General features: G+C 34.5%; 1 protein-coding gene across 1 annotated transcript in view; it reads right to left on the bottom strand.

Moving 5' to 3' along the window:
• ZDHHC17 (zinc finger DHHC-type palmitoyltransferase 17) overlaps window positions 1-15,890 on the bottom strand; it is a 114,050-nt gene that overhangs the window by 9,540 nt on the left and 88,620 nt on the right. Inside the window, exons 11-12 of the mRNA XM_001363772.5 lie at window positions 14,165-14,289; window positions 749-811 (exon numbers count right to left, since the gene is read on the bottom strand). Of these exons, the coding sequence (XP_001363809.1) occupies window positions 749-811; window positions 14,165-14,289 (188 nt within the window). The remainder of the gene's footprint in view (window positions 1-748; window positions 812-14,164; window positions 14,290-15,890) is intronic.

Raw genomic sequence — 15,890 nt, 5'->3', positions numbered from 1 at the left:
ATCAAATGGGGGGGCTGTGTTGACAAAGTGTTCTTGGTTTTGTGGATAGAACAATATTTCCACTGAAAAACAGCACCTTATAACGGCTGGTGATAATCTTTTAAATGGCAGTCTTTGTTAAGGCACAGAGAGGAAATGACCATGTCTACAAAAATGTTTGGTTAAGCTTGTCTGGAAATACAAAAGAATCTTGTCAACACTTTAAACTTAACATAAAAATTGAAGATACTTTGAAGTTAGCAAAGAGAACCAAATGGACTAGTAAAGTGGTACATAGCATGGTATTTTACATACAAACATGATAGGATAAGGAGGAAATAGTTAAAAGAAATCATGAGAAAATAATACTATCATTTAAAAAGCTACTATATAGCATTCATACAGATAAACAATGACAGCATATTGTTTCTCATTTATACTAAAGGACAAAACTGGATAAAAATTGAACAGCTTAACCATACATTGGTTCTGGATGGTGATTTATGGCATTAATCATAGCATAATGATGGAAGCCAGATCAAGCAATTAAAAGGAAAAGCTTTAAATCCAAATTCAATCCAGTCTGGGAAAATGTTACCAAAGTTATCTATTGAATCAATGGTTGAATTATTACTAGATTTGAAAAAGAAATATTAAAAATTTAAATATATATACAAAATAAAAAATTTTTTAGAATTCAATTGATTTTAAAATGCCTCCATAATAATTATAGTTACATTTTAGATTAAAAAGAGAGAGAGAATACTACCAAACAGGTACTGCAGAATATACTGAGGTCCAGACTTCCTGTCTCTGCAAGTTCAACTATTGTCTTTAGATGGAGAAAAGGAAAAAAAGGAAAAAGATTAGTATTTTATGTAAAGAGGAACCAACAAAAAAAAAGGATACTTTTAACCATACTTTTGTACTTATGTACTTTATATGAAAGAATAATTTTTATTTTTTAAAGATCCTAAAAAGTTAATTTCTTAGCTATCTGATCAATATTTAAAGAACATTAAAACACAACATGCATAATAAACCTGCAAAACATGTGCCAAGAAGCTCTTGTCTGTTTTATGAAAAATGCAATTTTGCTAAAAAGTTTCATTGAAGCTCAGTTAAAAGGGAGGCCAAGGTTCTAGATTCAATTAGATCAGTCAGTTTACACTGCTTCTTTGCCAGACTTCAGCCTTGTTATGTGTGATTAACCAGTTCACACATACGAAAACAGGAACTGATCCCAGTCTTCCTCAATCTGAGTACATTCTCTCTGAGACTACTCTCAATTGTTCCTATATATGCTTTGTATATGTTGTATCCCATCTGACTCTGAGCTCTGAGCTCCTTGAGAGCTAGGATTACTTCTTGCCTTTTTAAGTATCCCCAGCCCTGAGCATGGTGCTTGGCATATAGTAGATGTTAATAAATGTGAGTTGATTGATGGATCAATAGTAATAAATGAAAGGCAGCATGGAGGAGTGGACAGCTACTCTTGGCGCCTGGAAGAACCTGTTGCAAGTCCTACTTCTAGCATGCTGGGGAGGTCATTTAACCTTTCAGTACTCCAGGCAACTTCCTAAGACCTCAAAGTTGTAGAGAAGGTGGCCACCTGCAATGGTAGAGGGAAGTTTCCTCATCTGGGAAGTCCCTATACCTATGAAATCATGGAGTTAGTCTATCAACTAATAAAATCATTTATAGTTTTCAAAGTGCTTTCACATACATTATCTCAGTTTTAACTTAAAGCAAAAGATCTACTGTCAGTATCATCTTCATACAAAAAAGGAATTATTGATAGGATAAAAACTTAACAATTTGAATAAGATGGAGCATTTATGTATGATAAAGGCAGTCCTGGACTAGATCCCCAACTAGATGAAATTAGGGGCTCTGGAAAAGTAACTCAAAGTGATCTAAGTTGAGTCTAATGTGGCAATTAAAAAATTATAAAATAGCAGGCTACTAACATTACTGAATAAGGGTCTGATGCACTTTTTTTAATGACTACAGAACTACATGATGTTTATAAAACCCCAAAGCTTTTCTCTGAAACAAACAAAAAACCTTATTACCACCATTAGTTTTCATGTGATGTTATATGCTTGCAGATCATAGAGTATCACAATTCTCAATGAATCAAAATCAAAGAATCACCCCAAGACTAAATTAAGAGAGATACATGATGAATGTAAGTAGGCTGTAGTTTATGACCAAGCCAGAATTGTTTACAAGAAGTGGTATAAAAGATATGTATGATCAAATAAGGAAGTAGGCTGGAGATTGAATTGCCCAAAATGGTTCTATTATTCAAATTCTTCAGATTTCCACTGGGCTAGAATAAATTACCATAGTTTATATAATTATAACTTCAAATAGTGTCCATTTGAACATATTTGACCACTTCAGAGATGGATGAAAAAGGCATAGATGGATTGTAATTTATATCACTGCAGAGTATCTGTGTTCGTAATTATGATCACAGCTCCATTGAAATAATAACTGCAAACACCAAATTTAATAAATTATGTACAAACACATATGCTATATATTTGCATATAAGTATATTGCTAAACCTTAAATTTTAGAAAGTAACAAACTAAGCAATAAGAAGATAACCTAAGCTCAGGGAGATGAAGGGAAAATAGTTTAAGAACATGAGATTTTACTATATTTTGAGGTCACATTAACATAAAAGAGATATACAGATTGTAGGAAAGCAATCACAAAGTGTTCATTTACACTTTTTCAACTTAAAAACTACTCTGGAAGTAATAGGAGTCTATTACTTCTTGTGCAATCAATTTGCCTTTCAGAATATTCATCTGCTTAGTAATGTTAGCAGTGTTTTCCTTATATTGAACCAAAATCTGTATCTGTATCTTACAATGAATGTTCTACCCTCTAGATCCAAAAGATAAAGTCTAATTCCATTTCCATATGAAAGCCCCCCTGGTTAATTCAGGGCTGCTATGACATTCTCTCTAAAAGTTTATTTCCATAGCATGCTTTTCAGTCCTCTTAGTTTTCTAGATGCATTCCAATTTGTCAATGTTCCCTTAGCACTAAAAGCAATGATTCAGATATGAGTTGACCAGGGCAGAATAAGCAAGATTCCAAAGTTCTGTGTCTTCAACCTGTCTAACCTCTACACTTCTGTAAGTCCAGCCCAAGCTCCTTTGCTTGCCACACCCCACTGCAGATTCTTATTGAGCATAAAGTATAAAAGTCCCAATCTTTTTCATTGTTACAAAGAATTCTCTAACTATATCTCTCCACCTTGTACTTATACAACTTTTTAATCATGTTTGAATTATACTTTAATTTATTATATTTGGCTCACTTGTTCTAACTAACTTTTTTGGATCCTGCCTCGTCAAACAGAAAGCCCTATAAAATATACTGAAAATGGATTTTTAAAATGGGCTAATGTAATAACCAAATGAATAAATTTGAATTTATCATAAGATAGTATGAACTTATTTCATATTTTTACTTTATCAATTAGAAAGTAAATGAACCTTTTCATTAGGGTCATAGAATTATTGAGGGCTTGTTTGGAAAGGCTTTCATAGGGTTCTGAACAGAGGGACAAATAATGGCTTTAGGGGAAATGCTTTAAGGTGTTATTTTATTACTTTTTCTTTGCTCCAAACAATCTTGTACTAGCACAGGGATGGAGATGGCTAGTGGATCAGTGGTTAGCACACTGGGTCTGGAGTCTGGAGTCAGGACTCAAATCCAACCTGAGAAAGTTACTATTGAGTGACCCTGGGCACCTATTTGCCTTAATCCATTGGAGAGGAAATGGCAAACTATTCAGGTATTTTTGCCAAAAAAACTCCATAGACAATATTGGTGTGCTATGATCCATGGAGCCATAAAGAGTCAGAGACAACTGAACTACTACAAGAGTATAGGGATTAGAGATTAAACTGTTAGTCATGTTTTTCCTTTCTTGAGAAACCATCTTGTCAGCCTAGTATCTTTGCCTTTCACCCTTATATAAACTATATATATATATATATATATGTATTTTAAACCATACCTTCTGTCTTAGAATTGATATCAAGTATTGATTCCAAGGCAAAAGTGTGATATGGCCTAGGCCCTCCTAGGAGAGTTTGAGTCCCCAGAGGGCAAATTCAAACTGTCAGTCATCTTAGAAAGTTAAGGGAGAAAGTACTAGCTTTGGGTTGTTCCACAGAGGGATGAGACATGCAAAGAATCTCCTCAGGTGCTAGGAAGAGGGGGAACAGAGCAGTTCCCTAAGTGTGGTCTCTGTATGCAGTGCCATGTCTTAGCCAATGCTGGTCTAGCTATTGGGGTTAAGAGGTTTGCCTAGCTAGGACAATGACTTGCACATTAAATACATGTTTAATTAAAGTCTCTCATCTTAAGTCTTTCCTCTTAAATCTACAGAAATGAAAGCCCGTTCATTTTTAACAATTCTTGTGTTTTGCTTTAGAATAGTAGATTTGCAAACATCTCCACAACATGGTTACACAATTTATGTATCCAAATGAACACTGTCTTTCCAATTGTCCCCTTTTGAGGCAATTTTTACATGGAGAAAAAAATCACAAGATTGAGAGCTTACAGGAATATTAGAGATCCCCCAAGACCAATCTCTTACTTTTCATGGTGGAACTGAGGCACAGAGTGGTAAAATAAATTGCCTAAGATCACTAATGATTTGTGTCAAAATTAGCTCCAATATTAAGACCTTTCATCTCCCAGATCTGGAACCCTTTAACTACATGATACATTAAGATTTCTAGTGCTCAAAACATCTGGAATCCTTGCTCTGGAAAGTAAGCCTTTAGGCTCACTTCATAATCCAATACCACTTTTCCTGTATTTCTCTGTATCCTCCTCTATTGATGCTTTATTCATATGAATATTGACTTCCTCTCTTTTATCTCATCTGCTTCTTGAACAACAAAGTAAGGTACTTCCTCCTACTTATCCCCACTTTACCCACAGGGCCACACAAATTTGAAGTTGTTGAGTCAACATCAAGAGCCATATTCTTCAAGGAAAAAAACTCTGCAAGGTAGAAGGATAAACTATGGGGTCAAGGTAAGGCTAGGATACAGAAGGATATAACTGTGGGCTGACTAAAGTTAATTTGTATACTGCCTGCATATTGCAAAAGTTATTAAATGCAGTGAGTTGACAATATGCTGAAATCAGATGAAGTACTAAAGTGCAGATCCAAACTTTTAGAAATCCATTGCCCAGAAGTACAGGACTGTATGTATCTTGCAATGATGAAGTACCATTTAGTTACTTTTACAGGGATGATGTAACTGATGCCAGCAGCACCAGAAGTCTAAAGAGTATCTAAACCGACCTAAACTTAATTTCATTATGCTAAACTGGTTTCCAGTCTTTCCAGCAGCCTTGTCCAACAGAGAACTCTTCCCCTAGTAATTTGTAATCTTCAGTTTGTCAGACTTTGGACTGATGTTTTTAGTTATTTCTGGCTCTTCAAGTATGCTCTAATAATCTATTTTTATATTTTCAAACAGTAATAATGGTTTTATTAAAGTTTCATAATGTAGCTTTAAGAGTCAGGGTAGATTAGTCTTGGAGTCAAAAAGTCTAGAACTTAAGTTCCACTTCCAACTAATACAGTTGTACAGCCATGTGAGATCTTTAGCAATTCAGTGCCTTTCTCCAAGATGAAAGATGGTAGATGAGTGGTAATCTACTTTGGTAGAAGAAATTTCTATCCAGAGAGCTCCATAAGCTAATGAAAACACATAGATAGGTCATTTTATATATGTGGAAATTGAGGCATACGGTACATCTAAATGCTCAGGGTCTTAGAGCTTATAAAGTTTCTGAGGCCAAGCAGGAAAAGTCAGGTCCTTCCTGACACCAAGTACAACATTCTAGCCAATGTGTCTCCTAATTTACAGTATTAAGAGACCTAAAGCAGGTAAAATTTTAAATTGGGGCTACGAGAAAATATTTTTTCTGTTGGTGAAATTCACATCTTAACCCAGCTTTTAAATTTCTTAAAATATTTCTTGTTTTGACATCATTACCTATAAACGTAATTTCCCTTTTTCTCCTAAGATGGGGGGAGGGGGGTGTTCCACAAAACCAAATAATCAGGTCTGACAGTATTTATGATATTTTAAATCTAGAGTTCCCTATCTGTACAAAGTTTTGGCTATACTTTTGTCAATTCTTACTGAGCGTCTGCAACATGGATAAAACCATTTAGTTTCCTTTGTTGTTACAAAAATTGAAATACATTTGTAGGAAAAAAGACTGTTACTATATATTTAGATGTATATTAATAAACACATGTAGTTACACATTTAAAGATATCAATTCTGGACTTCTGCACTGGATGTGTATGTTTCTTCCACAAAGAAAACCACAACTCATTTGCAATGTTTAGTCTTAGAGAGATGAGAGATGTATAAGGTCAGACTGACTCACATGGTCACACAACTGCATTGTATAGAGGCAGAACCTGAATTTAGGTCTTGCTGAATCCAAGACTAATCCTCTACAAACAATATAACCCTGTCTCTTAAAGTTATATTATAAGGCTGTAACAAAACTATTATTGTAGGTTGGGAATATAAACAGATCATCAGAAGAAAATGTTTAAGACCCGGAAATAACGAAAAAAATATCTATAATGCAAATTACCAGGGGAAGAGCTAGCTCTATATTGGACAAGACTGCTGGAATAACTGGAAACCAATTTGGAAGAAATTAAGTTTAGATCAGCACTTTAAATCAATTGTCACAATAAATTTCAAATGAAAATAAGTGGGCATAAAAATATTTAGATGAAAATTGGGGGGGGGGTGTCATCTAGTCTTCCAGTATCTCTGTAAGATCAAGAGTCATTCTTCAATAGATCAGTGGAAAAGAATATGAACAATTTCCAAAAGAACTGTAAACTATTAATGTCTACATGAAATAATGTTCCAAATAACTGAAAATTATAGGAAAACAAATTTAAACAATTCTGAGGCTCAACTTTATACCCAACAAAATGGCAAAGATGATGAAAGAATCAATGTCAGAGAAGCTGTGGGGAGACAGGCACACTGATACACTTTCTAGTGAAACTGTGAGTTTATCTAACCATTCTGGGAAACAATTTGGAATTATGGCAGCAAAAGGGCCTAAATTGTTCATACTCTTTGCTCCAATGATCCTACTACCATGCATACACCCTAAGGTCAAAGGAAAAGAAAGTATCTATATTTACCAAAATAGTCATCATGGCACTTTTTTGTGTTAGCAAAAAAGTGGGAACAAAGTGGGTACCTATCAATTGGGGAATAGCTGAACAAATAGTAGTATATATGAATGTAGTTAGTGAATACTGCTGTACCTGAAGAATTTAGACAAAAATGGGAAGCCTTTTATGAACTGATATAGAAAGTAAGGAGAATCAGAAGACCAATACACACAATGAACATAATAAAAAACAAAATAATGAAAAGTAACTGAACTAGTATTAACTGTAAGGACTACTCTTGGCTCTGAAGAAGAGCACCCTCAGTAAAGAGGGGGATGGGGGATCTGGATGTGAAATGATACATGCTGTCGTTTGGCAATGCTGTATTGGTTGATCCTGCTTAATTTTTTTCTCATATTATTAAGGGGGGGGGTGTTTCAATGAATGGGAGGCATGTTAGGAAAGGAAATAATAATGTAGAATGGTAGCTAGAATGATAGATTTGAAGTCAGCAAGACTCAGGTTCAAATCTTGCCTTCTAACTTCCAAAAACACAGTTAAGAAGCAAGAACCAACTAAGAACTGTTTGGGCTCAAATGTATGTCAGAAAGCCACTGCTCTAAATCTCATAAATTTTATTTAAAGTACAACCATTGAGCTCTTCATTCAGTGTCCATTTTAGATAAACTGCAATAAGCTTGGTTTATCTGGTTTCCCATAGTAAATTAGAAGCAAAAAACCAAACCAAAACAAAACCAAATCCTAGAAGGCAGGAGAGAAGTATAAATTACTATAGAATAAATCAGCAGCAATAAAAAGTGAGAGTTAATCATGAGGAAGAAGGAAAAAAATCCATACAAAGCACATAAAAATATCCAAAATTCATAACAGACTAGGGCCAAATAGCCCTATGTGGTTCAGCAGCCTTGAAGGATATTACTGTATTACAGCAAAATGCAATACTGATGAGTGATTCATAAATAATCATCAAAAGGAAGTAAATAAACTTTTTATAAAATTTGTTTTAAATGTTGTGCCTCCTTTGGACTAAGCCAGCATTTGTTCTTACATGAGTTTTCTATAGAATATTCCCAGATGTTGTCTCTTATCTTGAGTTCCAAAGATAACCCTGAGAGGCTGTACTTAATCTTACCCAAAAGGCCAATAGGTGAGATTATGATACTGTAGTAGATATTATATACTAGTATAATAGTAGTATTGTAGGATATATGACTATAGCTTATACTTTTACTTAATCAGGCAATAGATATTAAGTTAGCTAAGGAATTTACTTAAAGATTGTACAGTGATAAATGGTCACAACAAAAAAGTCTCCTCAGCATATATGGAGTGCACCAGGAGGTGATTTTTCTGGGATTTATGTGCCAGATAAGTTGAACTTCCACTAACACTGACTACCTCAGACCTTGATGGAGATAGCCCACAAGTCTTGAGAATATCAATGCCTCTATTCCCACATTTATATTCATTGAGAGATCTCTGATCTAGCAAGCACTTAATAAATATGATCTGTTTGGTTGGAATTCTGGAACAATGTGTGGAGGTAGAATGCTGTCAGAGGGTGCAGAGTACTTTTGTATCAGAACCCTTTTCTTTAAAGTTAAGTTCTACACAAGTAAAGATTTTTTTAAAATTATGAACAGTTATTATTCTTAGAAACAATTCCCATGGAAATGAAGCCTATCAATTAGTTCTGCACATGGTACAGGCATAATTACATTAAGACTTAGAAAGGAAAGTTCCTGTCATCATCAATCTTTGTGCAGGGGAGGTAGTACTTACCAACCTAATAGTGAAAAAATTGGGGGGGTGGGGGCTGCCACATGCAAGAGGAAAGAGAAGTGAGAAGAAAGCGGGGGTGGGGGTGGAAGGGATATACAGAGTAAGGAAGGAGACAGAAGATAAAAAGTGAAAGACAAATAATCCATGAAGTAGATATAAAAGCTGATAGCATGAGCAAATTAAAGGAGCAAATAAAAAAATTACCTTTCTGATTTACATTCATGACCAAATGAGATGACATGAATTCGTAAAAATAATGGCTAGTTCTGATTATGAAGTTTTTGCACATACAATTATCATGCAGTTAAAATTATACGGGAAGCAGCAAACTGGGGGGTGGGGGGGGGAGAATTTGCAGCAAGTTTCTCTGCTAAGGATCTCATTTTCAAGACATTTCTGAGAATCAGAACAATTCCCCAATTGATAAAAGGTCAAAATAAATAAACAGGCAGTTTCCAAAAAAGCAATCCTAGCTATCAACAACCATATGAAATTAAAGTAACTCTGAGGTTCTACCTCATACCTGTCACAATGGCAAAGATGACCAAAAAGGAGAGGCTGTAGGAAAACAAGCACATTAATGCACTACTGGCAGAGCTAAGAACTGGACCGGCCATTCTGGACGGTAATCTAAAACTGTGCCCCCCAAATCACCAAATTTACCACCACTAGGTTCATACCACAAAGGTATCAAAGAAAGGAAAAGGGCCCATATATAAAACAATAGCATTTCTTTTCATAGCAAAAACCTGGAAACAAAGGGAGTACCCACCTGTAGACAATGGCTGAACAAATAATCATTTATTAACATAATGGAATAATAGTATACAACAAGAAATGACAAAACAGTTTCAGAGGAAACTGGGAAAACTTTTATGAAATTATGTACAATAAATGTAATTTATTGTATGATTTCTACAATGACAATACTATAGAGCAAAAACAACTTTGAATGACTTTAGAACTGATTTGATAACAAACCATGATTCCAAAAGAAGGAAAATGAAGATTACCCGCCTTCTGCCCAAAAGGTAATAATACTTAGAATAGAGAGTGACATATATGTATAGATTTTATGGAAATTACCACTATGGGAATTTGTTTGCTTGACTAGAGATTTTTATAAGGATTTTATTTTGTTTTACTTTTAATGGGTGAGGGGAGAAAATAAATGCTTATTTTGGATGGGGGAAGAGGGAAAAAGCAATTAATCAGGTGATTTAAATAATCTATGAACTACTCCTAAATACAGTAAAAGAGGGGTAGAGGATTTACAAGGCAGAGTGAGCCAGAACAACAGGACTTGAAATAATGCTTTCTTAATTCTGAACTTATAGTCTGGCAAGCTATCTTGCCTATTTTCCATCACTTTCCAAAGATGTCTTGCCCCAAACTCTTTCCTTTAAGTACTAGTTTTGAATTTTCTGAAAACTAAATGGTAACTGTTAGGGAAGGCTATATAGCTCAGTAAAAAGTTGTAAAGTTTTACCTTAATCTTTAATGCTAGTGGCTAGCACATACTATGTGTTAAATTAATTCTCATTCATTCAGTTCATACCCATAGCCCCCATGATTCTTTTCCAACACTCTTACTCATTTAGAGATCTCTGACCTGGCAAACCCTTAATAAATATTGTCTATTTGTCTGGAATTCTAAATGGGTGTAGGTAAAAGCTGACAGAGTGTGCAGGATACTTTTATTTCAGAACCCATATATCTTTTTTAAATTTTTAACCCTTATCTTCTATCTTAGAATCAATTGATTCTAAGGCAGAATAATGGTAAGGGCTAGGCAAAAGGAGTTAAGTGACTTGTCCAGGGTCACACAGCCAGGAAGTATCTGAGGTCACATTTGAACCTAGGACCTCCTGTCTCTAGGCCTGCCTCTCAATCCACTGAGGCATCTAGCTGCCCCCTATACCTTTTTTTTTTAAAAAGTTAACTTTTGCATAAGTAAAATTTTTAAAGAAATGTTTTCAGAATGCTTTTTGCATATGCTGATTATATTCCACTTTCTCTTGGATCTCTTTTTATTTCTAAGATTACCTTTTCCAGTGTCCCTTTCTGGGTCATCATCATTCATAAGATGCCCTCTATGGATATAAACTAGCCTCTCTTTTTTTCCTCTATATTCTATCCTTGGTGACCTCATCAGACCGCATGGATCAGTTTTATGCTGATGGCTACAAAATTGACATATCCAGCCCCAAACTCTCTCCTCATTTTCATTCCTTTTATTACAAATTACCTACTGGACACATGAAGTAGATGTCCTATTGACATGCCCAGAATGAAGCTCATAATTGTTAGCCCCAAATCCACCTCTCCCCACTTAAAAAATGAAAAAACATACTTCCTGGTTTCTGCTGAGGGTCACTACCTTTCCAGTCACCCAAGTTTCACCCTCAACTTCTCATTCTTTTTCACCCCACTTAGCCAACGTGTTGCCAGATTTTGTCATGTCTATATCTATTGAAATTGTCAAATGACTCCACATCAGAAATTGACATGATTTTGTCAGTGGAAATGATACTAAAGAAGAGGCATTCCCTTGGATTTGCCTCTGTCTACTAAGGACTTGTGACCTTTCCATCTGGATTGCCATCAAAACTTTCCATATGTACTGTTTCCTTCAGGAGAATGTGAGGTCCTAGAGAACATAGAATGTTTCACTTTTCTTTTCATATACTCAGCACTGAGCACCATGTTCTACACCTTATAAGGGTTTAATAAAGGCTTCATTCACTGGTTCATGTATTCATCCATGCATTCATTCACTCCCCTTATCTCCATTCACACAGAAACATGACCCTAGTTAAGTTTCCATCCAGCTCTCCCCCAGACTACCGTAATGGCCTCCTTGCTGGTCTCTCACTACCAACACTCTCTCCTCTATCTTTCACATACCAAAGTAACCTTTCTCATATACAGGTCACTTCTCTACACAATCAACTCCAGCATGTCTGTCTCTGTCTCACTTCTAGGTACAATTAGAAACGCTTCAGTTACAAACTAAGGGCCTTTATAACCTGGCACCAACCTACATTTCCAGGTTTATTACATATTATAAAAGCATACTACTTACATCTCATGCACACCATGGCCTAGACAAAGAGGCAGAATTTCTCACCACTTCTAACACATGACACTCTATTACCTACCTCCATGCTTTTGCCTTATCTCCCATATTTGGAATTCCTCCATTGCTTGCTTCCCCCTTTATGATCTAGAACTTTTTTTTAAGCCCATACCTTCCATCTTAGAATCAATATTATGTATTAGCTCCAAGGCAGAAGAGTAGTAAAAACTAGGCAATGGGAGATAAGTGACTTGCCCAGGGTCACACAGCTAGGGAGAATATAAGGCCAGATTTGAATATTCTAGGCCTGGCTCTCAATCCACTGAGTCACCCAGCTGCCCTCTGAACTTCTTGCAAGGCTCCAGAAGGGTCCACCTTCTACATGAAACTTTTACTCACTCCCCTAGTTATATTCTGTCCAAAGTCACCATGTGTCTATTTCAGTGTATTCATATGTCCATGCTGTCTCCCCAAATCAGTTATGCGATCTGCTTGATATCAGGGACTATTTCTTTTATATTTGTATCTAGTGTCAAGGGACAAAGTAAACATTTCAAAAATCTGTGGACTGATTATATGTGGACTTTTAATAATGTCTCAGAGTAGTCATTGTGCTAATAATGACTTTTTTTATTATGGAAATTTATTTTTAAAGAGGAAGATTCTTACATTAACAGAAATTCTGATGAAAGTATAACTAGTTGATGGAAGGATAAATTCCACAAAACCAAAAACAATAGTAAGAAAAAATCTTTTTAAAATGCTTTCCCTAAATATTAAAACACACATGTGTATGCATGTATGGGTGTATACACATACACAATGTCAAGTCCTTAACTTTAAGCCATTAACAGTGATTTTAATTCTGGTCTCGATAAAAGGATTGATCAGGAATTGACACTGCTTCCAAAGCAAATAAACACACATAATTACTCTGGTTAAATTAACACTATCATAAGTATATAATTCAAAAGCAGGTGCCCATCTATCAAAGAATGGCTAAGCAAATTGTGGTACATGACTGTAAAAGAGTATTACTATCCTATAATAACTGATAAACATGAATCATGAAAATATTCATGTGACCTGATACAAAAGGAAGTAAGCAGAATTAGAAAAACAATATTCACAATGTTAACAATGTAAATAAAAAGAACAAAAGTAATACAAAATGGATACTGTGTAATTTTAATGATCCAGCACAGTTCCAAGGAGAGGAGCAAATGTGCTCCTTCCTTCTTTGCAGAGCAGAGGGTTATGAGTGTAGAACAGTGCATATATTATTTGTTCCAACTGATTACTGGTAATTTTTACTGACTTTTCTCTTTTTTCTAGTTTTTTCTCTAGAGTAATGTTCTCTGAGATGAAAGTGGGAGAATATATTTGGAACAAAAAATATATAACAAAAGATATCAATAATTTTAAACCCAGAAAAAGAATACATTATTTCTGCTTAATGTGCAATATTTTATGATATAGTTGTCTTTCATCATACTTTCACACTGGCTATAAATATTAACCAGAATCTGGTGGTTAAACTACATATAATTTTAAGAAGTAATTGTGGTATCTGTTGGTGATAGAACATTATTGTGCTGAAAGGAATAATGAACTGGAGGAATTCCATGTGAACTGGAATGACCTTCAGAAACTGATGCAGAGTGAAAGGAGCAGAATCAGGATAACATTGTACACAGAGACTGATACACTGTGGTATAATCAAATGTATAGACTTCTCTATTAGTAGCAATGCAATGATACAGGAAAATTCTGAGGGACTTATGAGAAAGAACACTATCCACATCTAGAGAAAGAACTGTGTGAGCATAAATGCAGAAGAAAAACAAACACTCAACCACTTAGTTCAATGGGGATATAATCAAGTTTTGATGTTAAAGGAGCACTCTAATGCAAATATAAATAACATGGAAATAGGTTTTGAACAATGATGTATATATAACCCAGTGGAACTGCTTGTCAGCTTCAGGAGGGGTGAGGGATCATGAATTATGTAACCATGGGAAAATATTCTAAATTAAAAAAAAATTTTTTTTTAAAGAAGGAATTGGTTTATTTCCTATTACCTTTTTCTTCTGTTCTTCTGTTGCTTTAATAATTCCTGGGTCTGATTTCCAAGATTTTCCAAAATTGTAGAAAAGTGCAACACTATTGGCAAGGAATGGAAGGTGAATGAATAAAAAGTTGAGATGTGCCTGAAGTTAAGGAATCTAAAGAAATAGACAACAGTAATTGAGAGTTTTTTTTCCCCCTTCAAAGGATTCCATATTTAACAATCCTATTACTATTATTACATTCTAAAAATAACAACAGTATTCATACTTTTGCTATTTAAAATAATCAAAATTCTATTCAATAAGTCCTGAAAAAAATTCCTAAATGAAGAGGCCTATAAGTTTAATAGGGAGGTACAGAAGAAACCCTCTAGCAGCTGTCAGATATTCTTCAGGCATTATCCCTCTTCTTGTGTGCTCACATTAGATGCATATATTTGGCTTTCATTTTTAATTAGAAATATCCATCATCTTAAAAGATCATATTTTCACATTCACTAATATTTACAAAATCTTATTTTTATCCAGATAAAGTATGTGAGATATTTATGCATAATTTTATGTTATATAGTATACATCATTATACATTATTATATACTTTTAAAAAACCTATTCATTTAAAATTTTTTCAAAGAATGAAAGAATGGATATTGGGCGTTACAACTTAACAGGTTGAATATATTCAGATGGGAACAAAATAATACTGCCAGAGAATTAACACACTATTGAAGCCCCAAACATCTGGAATACTCATAAGAACCATTTCTAAGCCTTTTACATTGGTAGCAGTATTATATAAGATTTCTGCTCTCAATTTTGTAGTTAGGCATTTTTATGTGTAGATACTCTTCCATATTTCTAATGACATGTTAAGCAGGAAATAAAGCTGTTTTCTGGATAAAAGTTTTAGCTAAAACTGTATGGCTTCAGTTGGTACAAGTGAAAATATTGTTTCTGGATGAAAATCAGTAACTCAAAGGGAAAAGTATTTAAAAATTATTACAAATCTAACTTATTTATAATCAATTGCCATATGTGGTTTCCCCAAAAGTATCAAGAAAAATGTTTTTTAAATTGTGAGTAGGTCTAGACTTATGATATCATTAGTATAGGGGAACTATTTAATAGTATGGAGACTCTCAACTGATTCATACTAGCAACTGATTTGTAAATTTTAGAATTGTCCAGGGCATTGAGAGTACCCAGAATGACATAAATGAGTCAGATGTAGGACAAAGCCACCTATCTATATACTATAGAGAGCACTGTCTCTCTTATACAAATATTAAATAGCAATAACTAATATTCATATAAAGCTTTGTGGTTTACAAAATACTTTTCTCAACACTGTCTGTTAAGAACATGTACAAGTATAATAAATCTGATTTTGCCAATGAAAAACCTAAGAGAGAGATCAAGTCATTTGCCCAAAGTCACTTAGATATTTAATAGTGGCTCTAGGACCACAATCTGGGCCTTGCAATTCACAATCCAATGTCTCACAGATAACAACACAACTGCCACTAATGATTCATCCAAATGGATTTACATTCACATATTTATGAACATGAAGAGGTGGGCACACTGAACCTCAACTGTGAATGTAGATTACATGGATTTCAGTTTATTTCTTTAAAATAGCTATCTTTTTGTAAATGCATGGCTTATAAGTTTAAAGAATATATACAAAGTAAAAAAGTGATTTGTTTGTCACCGTAATAATATGAGAATGTTTGGT

Source organism: Monodelphis domestica, chromosome 5, assembly GCF_027887165.1.
Source record: "Monodelphis domestica isolate mMonDom1 chromosome 5, mMonDom1.pri, whole genome shotgun sequence".
NCBI classification, from domain to species: Eukaryota; Metazoa; Chordata; class Mammalia; order Didelphimorphia; family Didelphidae; genus Monodelphis; species Monodelphis domestica.
This window is presented reverse-complemented; position numbering and strand designations above follow the sequence as displayed.